Source organism: Arctopsyche grandis, chromosome 5 (genome assembly GCF_051622035.1).
Source record: "Arctopsyche grandis isolate Sample6627 chromosome 5, ASM5162203v2, whole genome shotgun sequence".
Classification (NCBI taxonomy): Eukaryota; Metazoa; Arthropoda; class Insecta; order Trichoptera; family Hydropsychidae; genus Arctopsyche; species Arctopsyche grandis.
In genome coordinates this window covers 12,862,917-12,883,072 of record NC_135359.1, presented here as the reverse complement: position 1 = coordinate 12,883,072, position 20,156 = coordinate 12,862,917, and the positions used below count along the sequence as shown (strand labels likewise).

Below are 20,156 nucleotides of genomic sequence, written 5' to 3'. Positions count from 1 at the left end.
GATAAGTGAATGTTTCAGTTTCAAATTTATAATCAAATTAAATTATAGTAAAGTATAGGAACACATTCGTGACAGACAGACAAACATTGATTTTCATATATTTGTAGGATATATGAGTGGTACGTAATGTAAGCGTTGGCATGCGTGCGTGCAAGTTGGTTACCAACGTAAACATTTCCTTAACTACACACTTTCATACTTTCGCGTCGATAAATCGTAATTACGAATATTATTATTAAAAGGTTTTATCCCATTTTGTCACAGTAATCTTCCCGGACATGCATACAACAGATCCTGAAAGTTCCATCGTAATCAGTTCAGTGGTTTAGGAGTTTATTCGAGACAGAGAGACAGACAGACAAATATTGATTTTTATATACATAGATAAAGATTAAAATAAATAACCTTGCGAGTTTTGCATTGTTTTAACTTTTTTTAACTGGATACTTGGAGTCCAGCACACTGAATAGCGAATTCTTAGCACAGAAAGGCGAGTGTCTTTACAAGCATTAAATGTTAAAAATGTTTGAAATTTCTGTTTTAGACAATTCTGAAACAAGATTTTAACTACAAATATCTGGAAGAGAAAGAATTCTTTTATTTCCATTTTGCGTTATTTTACACTCAACTGGTCCCATTTATACGGATGGGTCAGTATCGTAATCAAGCCACGGGAAAGGGGTTAATTAACGTAGATTTTTCCCGGAAAAGCGACCGTAAGTGCATCTCGGAAGGCCCTCACGATGGCCATCGTTGCGTTTCGGAGACTGTTGCAGAATCCGTCGTCAAAGCAACTGTGATGATTACGTGCAATCACGACGCGGCGCACGATCCGGCGTGCACACGTGGTGTCATCACCATAGAAAGCGAACTGCATCGGAGCCGAATGCAAGGTCGTAAAATCGCTTCATATTGACACACATCCTAGACTCGATTCAATGTTGAGCATGACAAAAAAAATGTACTTGGAAAACGCGTAGTGAGACTGATATACATCTGTATGCTCAGAGCATAGTTTAATCATAGCATAGTTTATCAGATAAATGGAATTGAATGTGATATTTTTTACGACAGATTTGAATATTATAATATACATATGTGAAATCTCATTTTAATTACTTCATATAATCAATGATAAATTTATATATGTACATAAATGTGCTAAAATGATCGGACGCTATTGGTCTTGTGGTTGAAATGCATAGTCACATTCGACTCGAAATAATTAGATAACTAAGCGTAGAATGCAATAGGGTAGTCTTAAAAACTAAGTTTTATATGACTTTATAAAATTTCTTGAACAAATTTTGCTTGGAATTTAAAACAGATGCACATACAATGATAGCCAACTTAGTCGATAATTATTTTTACATATGTATGAGTCGTTATTTTATTTTATTTAAAATATTTTTTTGCCACAGTGTCTTTACAGTTACCCAAAACAACACCATCGCCAAATATTTAAACAAAAAAAATAAAAATTAAATAAAATGAAAATAAAAAATACATAAATAAGAAAAAAAGCACGATAAAAAACAAGAAAGAGCATGATAAACATTTAATTCTAAACAAATTAAGAAAATAATTCATAAATAAATAAACAAATTTTAAAATTAAAAATAAGTACCCAATACAGTTGAAAAGGTTCGTTGAATAAACGTTGACGTGATTCGCTATCAGATTGAGGCTTTAAGAAATGGGTGAATCAGCTAGGATCCTACATACATACATACATAGTTCTCGCCTTGACTTCCTGGAACAAAGGACGGGCGCGAGACCCGCGGAAGCATGTGGTGGCCCATAGTTTCATCTCTTGAAGTACGAAAGGGTTAAAAATTTACAGAAGTGAGATACCAGCAGAAAATCTCCACGAGAAGATAGGGATTCATAACCCACAGCCACTTGGAAATAGTAGGGGATAATAGCCAAACACTCTCATGTATCATATATATAAAGACGGTAATCTGTGTGTGTGTGTGTGGGTGTGTGTGTGTGTGTCCTAACTCTCGCCGAACATAATGAACGAATCGATAAAAATCGATTAATTCATTTTTCGACGAGACGACTTTGTCGCGACTCGAACCGATCACCCTAAATAGCCTGAATATGGGTCTAAATGAGCTAATGGTCTCGGACATCGTGCCAAATCCAATTTTTCATTTCGCCCTTTTTTTTTTAAACATTAATTGAAATATTCCTTCTCGCCATATAAAAATACGTAATTTTAATAATTTCATTTAGCGAAGTTTTGAACCATTTTTTTTTCTTTTCATATAAAACAATTAAATATATATTTTTAATTGAAATTAATTTATATTTTAGCGATATTTGAAAAAATAAAATCAATTCCAGGACGCCGACTCGAACCTACCCCCATCGCGCCCAGATCAATATACACTGACCAGTACACCATGATACGGATATAAAGGCTGCTCTAAATAACGTTAATATTCAATAATCGTACAGAACGTATGGACAACCAATCAAAACGGAGTCATATCTTCGGTAGTTGTCGGAAGAAGTCGGAAGTAGTCGGGAGAGGTCGGGAGTGGTCGGGTGTCATGGATCGAGTGAATCGATTTCGATTTGCAGTATCGCTCGGGGCGATAGCTAATAATAATAGAAAAAAATAGGTCTTTAAATAAATAATTGAAAACTCTCTATGGGAGTCTGCGTATTTTTAAGAATTGAAAATTATTACAAATAAAGAATTGAAAACTATCTATGAGAGTCTACGAAAATAACGGTTCCGGTTCCGGATTTTTTTTTTTAGTTTTATACGAGTATATAATAATTTTATACCCATGCGATGATGTTTCATCGGGCTATTCACTAGTATGTATATAACGAAGAAAATTTCTTCGTATTCGTTCAATCTATAGAGAGTATGACCTCCCTAGAACTCCAAATTAAGGATCCAGACTCTAATATGCTGCGTACTTACGCGTTATAAAGAAGACGAACTATTCTCATGTTGTTAAAATTGTGAGCGTTATTGACAACCAATCCCAACCTCTTTGAAGCCCTGTTGCAAACATTAGAAATATGAGTGACAAATCTCCACTTACTCTCAAATGTAATGCCAAGATCAACAGATCAACGTCTTCCTGCTGAAGTAATTCCCACCCAGAGTATATTGAAACACTCCAGGTGTAGAAGAACGAGAATAGGATATTATGTGGCATTTATTGCTTGTGAAAGGCAAATGGTTAATAGCCGCCAAGTTCCACAAAGATTTATTTTATTTGAAAATGATGGAATTCCAATTTTCAGTTCTAAAAACACTATTTCTCTTTGACTTTATTCACAAATTGTTATCACTTAATTCGATATGTCCAGAATCTCGGAAAAGCAGAGTAAAGGTACTACAGGCCACCAGTATTTTTAAATAGTTGTAAAAACAAAACATTATATTTAATGTGTTGCGAGATATTTCTCGAAATTACGAAAAATGGACTTATGCCACTTACAATTATAATGGCTCATATATGTAACGGTGTATACATATGTATGGTTGAAATTAAAGGAAAAAGGAAATAAACCTAGAAATAAAATTGGAACGAGGTATTTTTGGATGAATTAAGTCCGATATGTTTAAGGAAGGAAGCTTTTGATCAATTCATTTTGACGTGTGGATAAGGGTTTCTGCCCGGGTCGACCCGGGACAGATATTTCCAGGAACCCGAGAATTTTTATCTTGAATCCCAGGAAAAATATTTCTTTAAATGCTTTAATAAAGACGAATATATAAGCTACGATGAATCTATTATGAAGCGAGTGCATTATTCTTGTATTGATGATTCCACAATAGAAGAAACTCTCTTAGATTCTGATGAAGATGAGATGATTGTTTTTGACGATGAATGAAGAATTTTTTAAATAAGAAGTCGTTTATATCGAATACTAAACTACAAAATAACGTAAATAAAAATACATATGCTGGCAGAAGAAAAAAAAGATAAGAAAATAAATCGTCCCTTTTTACTATAAAACCAACTTCAACCGAACTGATAGAGTTTTTCCATTGATGGAAATATTTGTGCTAAATCTAGCTTTCCTAAGAAGTTTTTTCAAATATATTTTTTTTATTATGTAAGTATTAAATTTTTCAAGTTAATAGATATATTGATATATTTTTTAAGTAAATGAATTTCATAATAATAAAAAATGAAATATAAATTGATATTTTTTACATTATAAATATGTCTCGGGATTTCGGGAATTCTGGGAACAATCCTGAGCTTCATCCCATGTCCCAGGAATTAAAAAATTCCGGAAAATCAGACAACCTAGTGTGGATGCGACATTGAATTCAATATTGATACTGAAAGTTGTGCTGAATAAAAAATAAATACATAGTTGATTATTATACCGATTATGTTTAATTGAATGATACAGAGGCTAACATGATACATGGGGCGGGACATATTGTAGATGAATCGATAGTAAATGGATTACAGAAGTTTCAGGAAAGTACCTATTCACGGGGATACATATGGGTAGATAGGCAGATTAACAGATGGATTAAGAAAAATCTGTGGTAAACAGGAGGAAATTTGGAGAGTTTACAAGGATGCAAACCTTTCCAATTTTTTTCCTTCAATATTCCGCTAGATCGGTGAATGGGCTGAAAATTATTCAAAGTTAACATCCAATATTGAATTAGCTTGCACTGAGGAATAGGTTAATTCAATTTAAAAATATGGTTTCAAATGAATTGATGCGCATACATATTAACATACATAAAATCTTATTTATCAGTCTTGAATTATCTGAAAATAGTGTGAGTAATGTACTTTCAAAGGAAATGTTCCACATAACATTTTAGAACGTGATTTACTATTCATGAATATATAAATTCATATATAATATGTACTTACATACATATATACATATGTAGGTATAAAACGTGTAATGGAACATCAACGAGTTAGGTATATTTTCAGGCCTTTATTATCGTACACCGCATATACATACATAAGATATATTTAATGGAATGAAAATATTTTTCAAGACTTTTACAAGCGTAAAATTGTTTTAATGAATTTGTTGAATAATTTTATGTTGATCAATGATGATGAAAACACAATCAATTTTATAATTAATTCATGTATGAACGATAAACGTTATTACTTTTTGTAATGAATATATATTTGGTAATATCCATATGCAAAAAATAACATTGAAATGTGTGTCTCCGATCTCCATAAAGCGGTTTATTTGAAAGAAGAATCTTTTTTATCATATGAATAAAGGCCTTGCATAAAGACGATCATTGCAATACAGCCGCTCGAGTGTTGTATTTGGGGAAGTCGATGCAAGTACACAGGTACCAATAGCAATAGCTACACTATGGCATCATGTTCCACATTCGAATGCTGGGTGTATAAAAGCACCTAGCTGCTCCAAATCATTAACATTCGATAGTTGTCCACAATTAGTTCAACACATCGCTCCCATATCAATAGGGAATTGATATTTACCACACTTACCTAAGCCCACAAAACGAAAACAAAAGCACCACTATGAATAAAGTGAATAGTGATTTCATATGTTTCATAAATATGTATATACTTACAATTATATATTTAAATATTTTCTTTACAGTGGTGCATTATTGCCCTGGCTATTGCATTAGCTAACGGAGAGCCTCCGGTTAATTCATATCTTCCACCGTCTGGAAGCGGAGGAAGACCCTCAGCAGAATATGGAGTACCCGGTCAAGGAGGTAATCAAGGAAATGGTTTTGGAAAAAATGGTCCCGGTGGAAACGGTGGTAGCCCCAGTTCTAGCTATGGCGCTCCAGGGTTAGGTGGATCTCCTTCAGATTCATATGGTGCCCCCAATCAATCACCAGCTGGATTTGGAGGACAATCTGGAGGAAAACCTTCTTCTTCTTACGGTTCCCCGTCTCAAGGTGGTAACGGTGGTGGAAGACCCTCATCCCAATATGGAGCTCCTGGATCATCTGGCAATGGTGGAAATGGAGGAAGGCCTAGCTCATCTTACGGGGCTCCAGGACAGAACGGTGGTACAGGACAGAACGGATTTGGTGGCCAAACCTCAGGACGCCCAAGCTCATCTTATGGTGCTCCTTCTCAAGGGAATGGATTCGGAAACACTCCCAGCTCTTCTTATGGTGCTCCTGGCTCCGGACAAAATGGCGGTAGTCCCAGCTCGTCATATGGTGCTCCAGGCTCCGGACAAAATGGCGGTACTCCCAGCTCATCATATGGTGCTCCTGGCTCCGGACAAAATGGCGGTTCTCCCAGCTCATCCTATGGTGCTCCAGGCTCTGGCCAAAATGAAGGCAAGCCAAGCACGTCTTACGGTGCACCTTCTCAAGGAAACGGTTTTGGAAACTCTCCCAGTTCTTCTTATGGCACTCCTGGTTCCGGTCAAAATGGCGGTACTCCCAGCTCATCTTACGGTGCACCAGGTTCTCAAAGCGGATTCGGAGGTAGTGATCCAAGCTCTTCGTATGGAGCTCCAGGTCAAGGTGGCTCTGGAAGCAATGGCAGAACTCCAAGCTCTTCGTATGGCGCTCCAGGTCAAGGTGGTTCTGGAAGCAATGGTAGAACTCCAAGCTCTTCTTACGGTGCACCATCTTCTCAAAACGGTCAAGGTGGTTTTGGAGGAAATGGAAACGGCGGTAAACCAAGTTCATCATACGGAGCACCAGGCGCTGGATCTCAGGGAGGTGGTCGTCCAAGCTCAACATATGGAGCTCCCAATCAAGGAAACTCTGGAAATGGTTTTGGCGGTTCACCTTCTTCTAGTTATGGAGCTCCTGGTGCTGGTGGTAGGCCTAGTTCTGAATATGGTGCTCCTGGATTGGGTGGGTCTGGAAATGGAGGTAATGGTAATGGCGGTTATGGTGACAATGCTGATGATGGTAGCAATGTAAGATTTTTTCACATTTTATGTATTTTCAATGAGAGCTCGGTGCACTTTTTACGATTTTGTGCGTTTTAGGAACCGGCAAAATACGAGTTTAATTATGAGGTGAACGACCAGGAAAGTGGTACTAGCTTTGGTCATTCGGAACAAAGGGATGGTGACAGAACAACAGGGGAGTATAACGTGGTGCTGCCTGATGGCAGGAAGCAGGTTGTCGAGTACGAGGCCGGCACTGATGGATACAAACCCCAGATCAGATATGAGGGTTCGTTTCTATCGTTTGAATACTAACCACGTGGTGAAATTTCGAAACGCAATCTAATAACGGCCCTGCTTTGTAATATAACGCGCTTATAATGAAATACCAATGTCGCTCAAATATTCGACAATTTGCTTTATACAATTTCGTTCAAAATATTCGAATATTTATTTTGAAATGTGTTTATTTTTATTTTTATTTTTTCAACAGGTGGCAATGGAAACGGTGGAAATGGTAAGCTATTTCTTCTATATGTAATTTTTTTTAAAATCTTTCATTTTCATTTCGATTTGTAAGCTGAACAATAATTACAGGAGGATATGCTTCAGGTGGCCCATCTGGTCAAAATGGTGGATATCCAAGCGGTGGACCAAACGGTGGTCAAAATGGTGGTTATCCAAGTGGAGGTCCAGCAGGATTTGGCGGTCAAGGAAACGGTGGATCTTCTGGATATCCCAGCGGTGGCCCAAGTGAAAACTCAAACGGAGGACAAGGTGGCTATTCTGGTGGACGTTCTCAACAAGGAGGATCAAATGGTGGACAGGGAGGCAACTCTGGCTATCCAAGCGGTGGATCAAGCACAAATGGTTATTCCAGCGGAGGACAAGGAGGCAATTCTGGATATCCAAGTGGAGGATCAGGTTCAAATGGATCTGGTGGATATCCAAGTGGAGGATCAGGTTCAAATGGATCTGGTGGATATCCAAGTGGAGGACAGGGAGGAAATTCAGGATATCCTAGCGGTGGACCGAGTTCCAACGAAGAAGGTTATCCAAGCGGTGGACCGAGCGGACCAAAAGGATCTGGATTTTAAGAACTATAACGAACAAAAGCTTTACAAAATGATGCGATTTAATTTAATTTTATAAATAACTATTACGGGTAGGCTATACGAAATGAGGTTGAGTTAAATCTGCTATTTAAATATTTATTTTATTGATTGATTTATTATGCAGTAGTCAAATTATTTTATTAGATTATATATAAATTAATTTTTATATGATTCTTGTATTCTTTAAATATACTTTATATTAAATAAATAAAATATGAATTAAATAAAAATGTTTCATTATTCCGTTATAACAATACAATGTATGTATAATATTATAGTTGTTAGTGACAGATCTCAAATATGAGATAGTATTCCAGGCCGCACTTATGCGGTCTCCATTGTCTCAAATCCCAAGTTCATTTGAACTTTGTTACAACTATGAACAGCCACAAATTGACTCAACTAAAAGTGAAGATAGAACTACATTGAGGTCTAATTTACTGTATTAGTTATATACACAAAGGCGAGCTATTTACACATACACATAAAAAGTTATAACTCCTACGAATATATCGTATGTATATATGTATATCTTGCTTTAAAACATATTTATACACTTTTACAAACATACATATGTACATATGTAGGTACATCCAATAAGTATTTCTAGTGAAAACATTCTATGCATGTTAAAAATAATTATATCTAAACAAAGAGTTGAAAATATATATATAAATATATATATCAATGGTGTGTTTTCATTTCAAAACACGTGATTTGTAATTATTTTATTTTAATTAGTTGATTCGAATATGTACCTTTTAGAGAACGTTCTATACCTATATACATACCATCATTAACTTTTTTCTTTATTTATTTATAGCAAAAATAAGTAAATAAATAATACTATTTATAATTTGTTATTTATTTATAAAACAAATTTTGATTAACTTTTTTTCCAGAACGGTGATTGAAAAGCGCTTTATTTCCATACCATGGAAGATATTCCTAATTTTTCTAAAAATACTGTTTCTTACAGGGCTGTGGAGTCAGAGTCACAGTTGTAAAAAATCAACCGACTCCGACACTCTTTTATTAAATTAATAGTATTACGGTATGCGTTAACGATAGCCTCCAATTTTATTGAAAAAAATCCACAAATAAATTGGAATGTAATAATTTCTTAATGAAAATCATGAATTTAAATAAAATTTTAAATTAATTCAAATTTTTTAGTAGTCAGTTTTCTGTTTTCTCCGTCTTGTACATTTTTTTATTAAACTGATTTTTTGTGTATGAAATTCATACACAAAATACTATGAATGTACTTAATTTTTATTTATACTTATTTTATTATCAATAATTCAATAAACTGGGTTACGTGGAAATTTTTAAATTTCTTTAATTTTTTATATTAAAATCGCCATTATTTTAATACTGACAATTTTATACGTAGGCAAGAAAATTCGATCTTACTAAAACAGTTGAGGTTGGAATAGGAGTTTGGAGTCGAAGTTGGAGTCAAATCATAAAACAAAGTCGAAGTTGGAGTCGGTAAATTTTGATCCTACTCCGATGTAATGTAATGGAAGAATAGTTTCACACGTCGTGTATTGGAATAATAGTCTATTATATGTACATATGTACATATAGAGCATTATGATTACATCACAGAACATTCATACAGCAACAATATGTATAATAGAGCAATATTTCATTACATAGCGTGCTGAAACTATTCTGCAAAAGTTTTAATAGCATTTTTGGAAATTCCTCCATCATAAAAATAAGCCATGGAACAGAAGCTGATGTACATTATAGAAATAAATTTACTAAAATGATTTTGTGTTGCTTTCTTTTGAGTTCTTTATACTGCGAATGCAATTAAGTTTAACAACGGCAGTTGTCTAGAAGCAACCACTTCTTGTCTGCACAGAGTATCTGTGCAATTGTTGCCCGACGAGGCAATGGTCCATCTTTGGCAACCCTTTGCGGCCAGGACGGCGACGATCCCGCTCGCATTATGACATTACCTAATTGGAATTTTAATTAAAAAACAAAAAGAAAAGGCGCCCCGACTACGTGTCGGTCTTTGCGCCACTTTGACGCGCGCACTTGCAAAATTTAATTTTAATTAATCCCCCCAGGTGACTTCGTCGCAACAAAAATTACCCAACTCCCTTTTGCGAGAGGACTGAGAGCTTCTGATGCAGAAACGGCTCAAGTGCCTCGGCCGTTAAGAATCGTTTCCACCGCAGACTCCGAATTGGCGCATAAGTCGTTGTTGAAAAGTGCGCGAGTTGGTTAAAATGTTTCGTCGTTACTTTTTTCCCCCACAGGTCGTAGTGCTGCGAACGTATAAAAGAACAGAGTCGGGTCGAGCTTGAGTTATCTTTTGAATATCCTCGGTTTTGTCCAATGTATAAAACGGTTCAATTGTGCTAGAAGATTTCCCTAACACAATGGTAAGCTCGCTCCCGTTTGTGCGTCATATTATTTTTAATAAAGTTCTCTAGTCGTACGTGAGCGAATAGAGTGGGTGTTTTGTGCGTCGGGGATGAGAAGACGCTTTGGTTATTTAACAAAGGAGGCTCGAACGCTTAGATAGGGGAGTGTACGAAGGGGATGGAAAAAATAATACCTCTAGAGTGCTTGGTTAGTACTCAGAAGGCAATTGTTCGTAGCAGCCGCTCTTTTCCGAGGAGACTGCTTCGCATTTTCACCACAATAATGGTGAATAAATCTCGTTGCTATATATTGTTTTCACGCATTGAAAATACGGATGTTAATTCTTCACCTGAAACTGAAAGTGTTACACGGCTTACAATCAGATCATAAAATACTACATTTTGATACGGATCGAAATGTGTTTATCGAAAACGGTAATATAAAGTAATAAAACATGCATTCATATGTATTCTAGGAGGAAAGTTTATTATTTATGTTTTTTTGTATAAGCTTTTGAATTTTATAGTCCTTATTTATTAAGTAAGATCCTATTCCAATGTTTAATCAGATCACACCGTGATTCTTCATTATTTAACATTAATCTCGTTCTACCAACTATTCCTATAATTCCTTTTTATATAGATCTTGCTCTTTTTTTGACAATATTTCCGCTCATATTAATCCTTTTTGTTTGTTCCTTTTCTTGATTTAAATTTCTATTTTTATATTATTCTTTAAAGTAATACATATACATATATCCCACAACTACCATTATTTAATTATTTTCTTCTTTGTTTTTATTGTGTTTTTTCATTGTTTTTATTATTTTTTAGAAAAACTTTTGGTGTCAAAGTTATATACGTTGTAATACTGTTTTTCTGTTTTTTTACAAAAAAATATATATGATTTAGTATTTACTTATGTAGTTAGTGAATTGAATACACATTGAAATACAGCAGAAATTGATATACATATGTCATAAGATATTGCGATAGGGAAAAGGATTTTTTTTTTATATTTCTCTAATTTCAATGGGCATAGTAAATATTTTAATATTATGCATTAAACAAAATGAACTATGAATAGTAACTGCACCGCAAACCATAATCATCTCGGGCTATTTTCATTCGTGAGACTGTAATATATCGACGTTTTATAATCGTAAATAGTTACGCTGTATCATTAAGATTAACCTGTAGAAAATAATCATCATCAAACTAGTATACTCGTTAAGGTTTCGTGATCATTTTATATATCGTACGTAGAACGCATCATTAACGTACACACATATATATATATACATATATGTATATATATTTAATAATATATTTAAACAGAATTTCAACCTTTGATGTTTTAGATGCAATTCGTCCTTTTAGCTACGTTGGCCTTAATTGGAGTGTTGGCTGAACCGCAAAATAAAGATTATTTACCTCCGAAGCAGGGTCCAGCTAGAGGAGGAGGAGCAGGACGCCCTGGGCAGGATGAGGGACCTAATGTATGTGTTGTGTTATATTTTGTGTATAATATGTATTGTTATCCAGGTTAAAATAATAATCATTCAATGTACAGGAGCCGGCAAATTATGACTACTCCTATGAAGTTCTGGATGATTCAATCAATTTAGATTTCGGACATAAGGAGAAGAGATTGAATGATCAAGCCACCGGTTCTTACCACGTTTTGCTACCTGACGGCCGTACTCAATTCGTAGACTATGAAGCTGGACCCGAAGGATATCGTCCCCAGGTATTTGTGAAATATCAACCAATCAAATTTGGATACTTATGAAAAAATATATGTATCTCCAATAAAAAAAATCATTTACAGATTCGATATGAAGGCACTGCCAATTTAGGGGATGGGAAAGGAGATGGTGGATATAATTACAACGCAGCATCAAATCAAGATCCAGTTAGACAAGTTGCACCAAATTCCTTAGCGACTTCAACTTCCAAGATAGCTTGATTTGATTTTTAAATTATGTAGTTATGTATTTATTCACAAATGGAGAAAATGAAGGCTGAAATAATAGTACTGTGTATTAAATCAATTACTGGCCTTATTTTAATGTACAGTTTATCCATAGACAAAATTATAGCTGAATATAACAATATTAAATAAAATTAAAAAAAAAAAATTGGTTTCAATTAGTACATCATCATCATCATTTACAACCATTGACCATCCCTTATTGAATGAAGGCCTCTCCAAAAACACTCGTCTCTGCTTTGCACAACTCTCATCCATCTCAACCTACACATTTTCCTTATTTTCGTCTACACATCTTACTTATAGTCTTCCTTTAACCTTTTTGCATTCTCTCGGGTACCATTCTAGCATTTATTTTGTCCACCTTTCGTCCATTCTTCTAACCACGTGGCTTCCCATTGCCATTTCAATCTACATATTTTTTACATATGAAAATTCAAATGTAAAAAAAAAAACAAATGTTTCAAGCACACTCATTTTATATTTATGAAATATAGTTTGTACACAATCATCTACGTAAATTCTAACATACAAAAACATATAATATTATAAAAAAAATAAAAACAATACATGTAGTTTAATATAAATAATGTATAATATAATATAAGCTTAGGTCAAGTGGCGTGTAATATATCAACATTTTGATCGGGCCAATGTACTCGTCTATTTGTCGTGACAGAATCAAAGCCCAAATTATCGAAAGAATGGTAATCTTTTTGGTATCGATTTTCTTCAGCGAAACTTCTATACCTGTAAGATTAAATAAATCAAACTCAGTTTAAAAAAAATTACATATGTATACACAGTCAATACATGATCTTGAGTACCTTTTTATAACGATCATACAACCAGCGAGTATCAGAATTTGAATTATTAACCAAACAAACGTTATCGTTATGAAGAGGGCCTCGTGTATACATATCATGCTAGTGCTCATTCTGGTCTCTTCTGAAATGAAAATCGGAATTGCCATTTTATTTTCCATAAGACTGATAAAAATACACACCCCGATAGTTCACAGTGAGCGGTTGTTTGCGAAAATGTCGAGCGTTTGGTAACAACAAAAAAAATCACATTTTCGATACGAAGCACGATTCCGCCTCGGGAGGTTTTTAATTCACAAGCAAAATGAATGGCAATTTTTCGCCAAAAACAAAAAAACCACAACACAAATATGTAGTAGATATTTTTGTTTATGTGCTGTGTACGTGCGATTGCGCGCACTTTTCTCGAATAGGTTTTTGTGTTCTTTATGGCACGTTTAACAAACGTAGATTTTCTTGATTTATACGCACTCCGATCATATTAGGATAAGGTTGAAATATGAATCTGAGTCATTTGTTTGCTTATCGCGACCCGGCAAACACACATACATGTAGGTATAATTCGGTGATAAAAAAATCTTTGGACGCTTTGTCTCCTCGTCCTTTCATATTTACCTTTCGAGGCTGCTCCCAATTCTCAAAGGTAAGCTAAGTCGTATTATTGGTATATTTATTTAAATTATGAAAATATCTCACCGACTCCTGATACTAGTACCCTGTTGTTTTCGGCGTAAACAAGACTGTCTGCTGTGAACACATCGTTAGAAGCGACTATTAACGAAAGCTCTAGAGGTATTTTACTCTGAGCACCCACGTTCATCTCCCTGCAAATTTCGTCGACTTTTCCTCCAATTTCACTCGATGCCACCACCACATGAGCGTTTTTCATCACTTTTTTTTTCGTCGGAAAAGCTTCAACAAAAGTAACGCTAGCATTTTCAGCTGAAAAATCGCTTTCCAAAGTTGAATTTTTGATTTTTTCATCCATAGTTTCGTTCAAACTTCTAGATTGTCTGTTTTGAACGATTTCACTGTCACATTTTAACTAAAACATAATAATTATTTTTCATTAATATTAATGCATAAAACTGAAAATATCATTAGCAATATTTCAATTGGTATCATATTTATTTACATACATATATACAGTCGTGTGTGCAAAATTTTCAAGCTATCAATTCGCAAAGCACTTTTTAAATTTATTTACGAAAATATATGTAAAATTGTAAGAACAAAATATAAATTTATCACGTTTGACATAGCTTCTTTCACGCATCTCCAAAGACTGGAGAAAATTTTAGCGTGAAATTAAATTTTGTATGCAGAGTACACATTAAAAGTATTCCCGAAGGCGGTCGAATTTAAATGAACATATTAATTTGATATATCAAATATTTTTTTATCCGAGAACGTAAAATATACAAAAAAACATAAACTTTTTCATAAAGCCAGCTTAAAAAATAAACAGTATAAATATAAAAATATATATTATGTATATATATATAAATATGTATGTATTTATAAAAACACAATTACTCATTGATGTAAAAAGGTCTAAAATCAAATTCAAATATAATACATACAAACATCTACGTACCTATATACTCATCTGAGTATGTAGATACATATGTATATATGCATATTTATTATATCACTGCTACTGCTTTCATTTGCTTTATTCACATTCGTCGATATGATCATACTTCTCACCCAAAGCACACTTCTTTCAATCCATTTTCTTTATTCCATGCATACAATATTAGTACTTCTCCATGTACACTCAATTTAGCCTCCAAGTTTTGCATATACATATGTACATGCATATACATATAATACATACAGCTTCAAACTTTCTTATCACATGTAAGAAAATAGCCATATATATGTATATATATACATATATACCATTTCTTTCTTTATTTGCATCCTCTTCAATATTAGACCTAGATACAAATATGTGCCAACCATTTTAACTACAAATACTGTACATATGTACATATATACATATATTGCTGAATTTTTATTGGATATTTTTTTTTAGATAGTTTAAAACACACACAAAAAATAGGGTCATACCCGGTATGATACGCCGGATCTTGCGGGATCGTGCGGGACCGGAGCGGTCTCGTTGAAATTCTATAGAATTGTTTATACTAACTTGACGGTGATATATACCAATTCGTCGACGCTTGACAGTGATCGATAACGGTGTATCCCATATTATACTAGATAATTAGAAACGGAAAAGGATTCCGTTTTTAGATGACAATGGAGTTTTTTTGGTAACATATGTGCATTGTTGCACTTGTTGCACGTGCACGTGCAAGAAGAAGTACGAAGAAGCATACAACAGAGATCGCGCGCATTTTTCTCCCCATTCACACGTGAAACATGGCTATGTATAGTAGTGATCTGACGGATCTGACGTCATAGACACATTCTTACTGTCGCACAACTTCTATTAATTTTTCTGACATTATGAACTGCGATGTACCGATATTATGAACTGCGATGACCGAGCTCAAAAGACGAACTGTTTGTGATGTTAAACACAAAACTGCAATTGCAGTCACCACTTTCTTGAGTATAAAAAGTATAAATAAAAAATACTTTGTTCTTGATATAAAAAAAAGTAAAAATGGGCTCTCTTTAAACGAACATGTTATTGTATCGACATGTACATACATTCATACGGAAATGCATTCAGTATCAATTAGTTACAGTCCATATTGAGTGCACTATAGCCCTTTACGTAAAAAACATCTTTGTTCGTTTATCTGTTGATGGTATTAGGGATTTAAGTACGTATTTAGTTTTTGTACCAAAAAACTTGAGTCCATTGTCTAGTCATTTCTGTTTATTTAGTAACAATTGGTTCCGGTAAACAATTAGTGTAATACATTAAACCCTTTATGCTGAATACATCTTTGTCCGTGATCGCAGAGTTTGTTTATGAAAGTATCGAATGAGTATTTAATTCTTAAACCTACCCGGAAATATTAGTCAATTGTTGTTATAAACCGGACACTTGTTTGTCTATTTTTGTTAATTTTTTACTAATTAAGTTTAAAACTGAATTATTAAACAATAAAAGCTTGAAATCCTTAATGTAATTTGTATTTTCTATAATCTTATTATTCCGCCAAGTTCTGCTATATTTTTTTGCAAATATGGGATACACCGTTATCGATCACTGTCAAGCGTCGTCCGAGAGTCGACGAATTGGTATATATCACCGTCAAGTTAGTATAAACAATTCTATAGAATTTCAACGAGACCGCTCCGATCCCGCACGATCCCGCAAGATCCGGCGTATCATACCGGGTATGACCCTATTTTTTGTGTGTGTTTAAAACTATCTAAAAAAAAATATCCCGCGTACAGCATACCGCTCCCTCGCTGTGTGATCGCGCCCTTATTCTGGCATTGCAACGCGTGCCGGGTTCAACTAGTATATAATAAATTATGTTTATTAGCCTATGGTAAAACATACATAGATATGTACATATATATGTATTTGGTACAAAAAAAGTAATTTGTTTTTGAGGTAAAAAATTTCGGTAAAACTGTTAACAAAATATCGAATTACCAGTAAAAGAAAATTATGGTAAATTTGACTCCCTAATATATACATATATATGACATTTTTGTAACCTTCCGGCAGCTCTTTTATAATTGAAGTGACATTCTAAAAACTAAAACTCGGCAAGTACACGCACTCCGGTCGGGTTTTAAGGGAAACAAACGCCTTTGTCGCGTACTATACGCCCCGCCCAGAAACTGGGACAGGGTTAATCCCGCGTAGTATGAAAAATAGAGTTGGATCCCTTTCAGCCAGTAATCTAATTCCCGAAATGATACATCCCCCGCATATAAATCTGCGGAGTACAAACAACAGCCGCAGTCGGCGGGTTAACAAACGCCCCGGCATGTTGAACAAGGGGCCGCCCCTTCCTGATCAGACGGCAACCCTGAACGACGGGCGCTCATCTTTCACCCCGGCCATCCTCGTTTTTATGCGATCCCCATTTATCATGTCCACGAAATCCAGTTCGATAAGTCGACGCCGAATTGCCATCGCGTGCCTCGTCGAAACATCTCCAGCATTACGTTTCCTCCACACGATGCTTCTGCAATCGAATACCATCTCGTATTTGATATGTATGTATGTAGATACAAACTACCACCGACGGATTACATACGTGTATACAAGTGGTGGTACAAACTTTGGGAGTGGCTACATATGTGTGTATAATTTTATTTTATTTTATTTTATAATACATCAATTAATCAACCACACTCGTCTAACACATTGCTCCAAAACAACAAGTGTGCTAAAAAGATTAAGAAAGGGCACATGAAATACAAGTAAAACATAAAAATACAAGTAAAATAAATAGAAGTACATGAAATACAAGTAAAATAAATAGAATAAAAAATAAATAAATAAATATGATATAAAAAATTCTTAACTGATCACCTCATCAGTTCTATGTAATTGGTCGCGACCTCCGTTACCTAGGAAGTGATGCAGAAAATGACGAGATATGTGACAAATGTCAATGGCACCATCCAGTGAATTTAAGAAATGGAGGCCACGAGGAATGGAAGAATTACTATAAGCCACAATTCTAGCCAGAGGAGTGTGAAAAGGGGGACGATGGCGGGTCCATATCAAACTCTCCGGAGCACGAAGGCCCAACTCGTTTATATTTAGCAACATGGTTTATATTTAGCGTAGTTTAACTATCAGGCAAAAATAGGAGCCTGAGAAGTTTTGTAACGTTTTAAGTACTGTAATTGGATTGCATTATAAATTAACCAAGGCTTCCGAGATACTGAATCGGACCGCTAACTGAATCGGACTGAAATTTTTTTACATGTAATCGAAATAATAATTTTTATAACTTTATATTTTTTAAATATTTTTATCTAAACCGGAAGTAGTATTTTTAATCTAGAGAATCGAGGTTTTTTATGTTTTTTTCAGAAACCTATTGGTTTATTGAACTGAAATTTCATATTCATATTAATAAAAAAAAATTGAACAAAATCTGACAACCGGAAGTAGAACTTTTTGTCTTGTGCAAGTTTCTATACATTTGCACTCAATTTGTATGGAAATCCTGTATATGCATAGTTATTAGTATTTCATAGTAAATGCATAGTTATTAGTATTTCATAGTAAATGCATAGTTTTTACTAGGGGTGACCTGTAAAGACACTGTGGTATACTGTTATATTAAAATAAATAAATAAATTGGTATTTCATATTCTTTCTGTACGTTTCAATTTCGAATTTTGTTTTGTAACCTTCTTATATTCCTCAAATACATAGATAAAGTAAAGGGTTGGTCACATCCGATTTTTTTTTAATATGTTAACGAAATATGTGTATTATTAACAATGAGCAACAAAAAAAAAAACACGTTTTTTACTTACTGAAGCGGAGGTTATTAATCTTTAATAAGTTTGACCACTGAAAATCATGTAACGCTCGAATAAGTGCTTTCAGATAGTAAAAAATATTGGAATAGAAAAAAAAACAATCATTATAACCGTAGTAAAATATAAAACTGACCAAATAAATGCATGATAACCCTTGAGTATAATTTTATAAAAAATATATATTTTTTACTTTTAAAATTCGCTTGATAAATAACTGTACGTATTTTAAAACAATAAAAAAATGAAATCAATAGAAAAATATTTAACTATTGATTCCAATGCTTATATTTGCCAAAGAAATACTAAATTTTCGGTTAAAAACTGCAAAAGCCAAATATCTGTAAAAATTTGTTTAAACGCTCATATATTTCATAAACGAGGAAAAACCAACATAAATCATATTCAAATTATTAGTAAAGATTGATTAATCTCCACTTTGGATTTTTTCAGTGTAATTACGTTTTTTTTTTGTTCAACTAAGTCTTCGGTAAAGTTAACAGGTTGAATAGAGATGTTTATTATGAAATTATATATTTTAATACTCATTATCCAATCATTTTGCAGAAAAAAATTCATATTTTAAATAAATAAACGGCGTCAAATTTTTTCTTAAATAAATTTGTTTGTGTTAATAGCTGAATTTATTATTAAATGGAATATGACGACGACCTGCAATGTATTTAACTTCGTCTTTTATATACATATCTCACTCTATGTGTATGAGTGTGCTTGAAATAGAAATGCCCGCTTGAAATGATCTTCGCAAACTAACAAAGTTCAGTTGGACTTAGCTATTCGTAGTTTTTCACGTACCCTCGTGACATGTCGAGGATCGAAAGTTTTCCACTCACGTAAATTACTCAACAACGAATTTTAGTCAGGGTTTATTCATTCAAACTTAATGAAAACTGAGAGACGGATGGAGACTGAAGGACTAGGATTGTTACGAATAATTAAAAAAAAATCATGTTGAATTACATTCAAGCTATAGAAAGATAAGTTCTGTGTATGTATGTATGTAAAAGCGTGAGAGTGAAGTGATTTTTAGAGTTGAGGAAAATTTGCCCTCGTATCTCAGCAGGAGATCTATGTTGAGATGAGATAGGGCGGAGTTGGAAAAGCTCAAATGTGAAAATGCAATGCAACATTAACGACTGGAACACGAGAATACTTTCAGCAAGTCTGTTGCACACGAGAAAAAGAAAAGCTATTGGCGCAATTGTACTCTGTGAAAGGAAAAAAATAACGAAGAAGCAAGTAAGGTAAGATGCAGCCAGGCCACGCTTATAATTACGAAAGTTTCAGTTCCGGCTGGGAGTTTTTGTCTGAACGGGAAGTGGAAGCTGAGTCGTGTACACCCCGGGCTGACACTACGTGCGGAAGCTGATTCGCCGACAATTCACGGCAAACTTCCGGAAAACTGGTGGAGCACTCTCGGCCATTTACGCCGACCGGCCAACTTTCTCGCTGAAAAACGCTGAACATCGCGAAAACGACGCTGAATGCATAAACA

General features: G+C 34.4%; 3 protein-coding genes across 3 annotated transcripts in view; 2 read left to right on the top strand and 1 right to left on the bottom strand.

Annotated features, from left to right (window-relative positions):
- Positions 1–5,525: 5,525 nt before the first annotated feature.
- LOC143911971 (uncharacterized) lies at positions 5,526–7,973 on the top strand. The gene is made up of 5 exons (XM_077431076.1): positions 5,526–5,534; positions 5,608–6,903; positions 6,976–7,165; positions 7,370–7,384; positions 7,474–7,973. Exons 1-5 carry the CDS (start codon positions 5,526–5,528, stop codon positions 7,971–7,973), a joined length of 2,010 nt encoding a protein of 669 aa, XP_077287202.1.
- A 2,822-nt stretch (positions 7,974–10,795) lies between these two features.
- On the top strand, positions 10,796–12,347 carry LOC143911970 (pro-resilin-like). The gene is made up of 4 exons (XM_077431074.1): positions 10,796–10,813; positions 11,740–11,877; positions 11,952–12,128; positions 12,210–12,347. Exons 1-4 carry the CDS (start codon positions 10,796–10,798, stop codon positions 12,345–12,347), a joined length of 471 nt encoding a protein of 156 aa, XP_077287200.1.
- A 637-nt stretch (positions 12,348–12,984) lies between these two features.
- The window catches only part of LOC143911785 (uncharacterized), a 31,131-nt gene continuing 23,959 nt past the window's right edge, over positions 12,985–20,156 (bottom strand). The window contains exons 11-13 of the mRNA XM_077430827.1: positions 13,892–14,240; positions 13,199–13,319; positions 12,985–13,121 (exon numbers count right to left, since the gene is read on the bottom strand). Of these exons, the coding sequence (XP_077286953.1) occupies positions 12,986–13,121; positions 13,199–13,319; positions 13,892–14,240 (606 nt within the window). The 3' untranslated portion in view covers position 12,985. The remainder of the gene's footprint in view (positions 13,122–13,198; positions 13,320–13,891; positions 14,241–20,156) is intronic.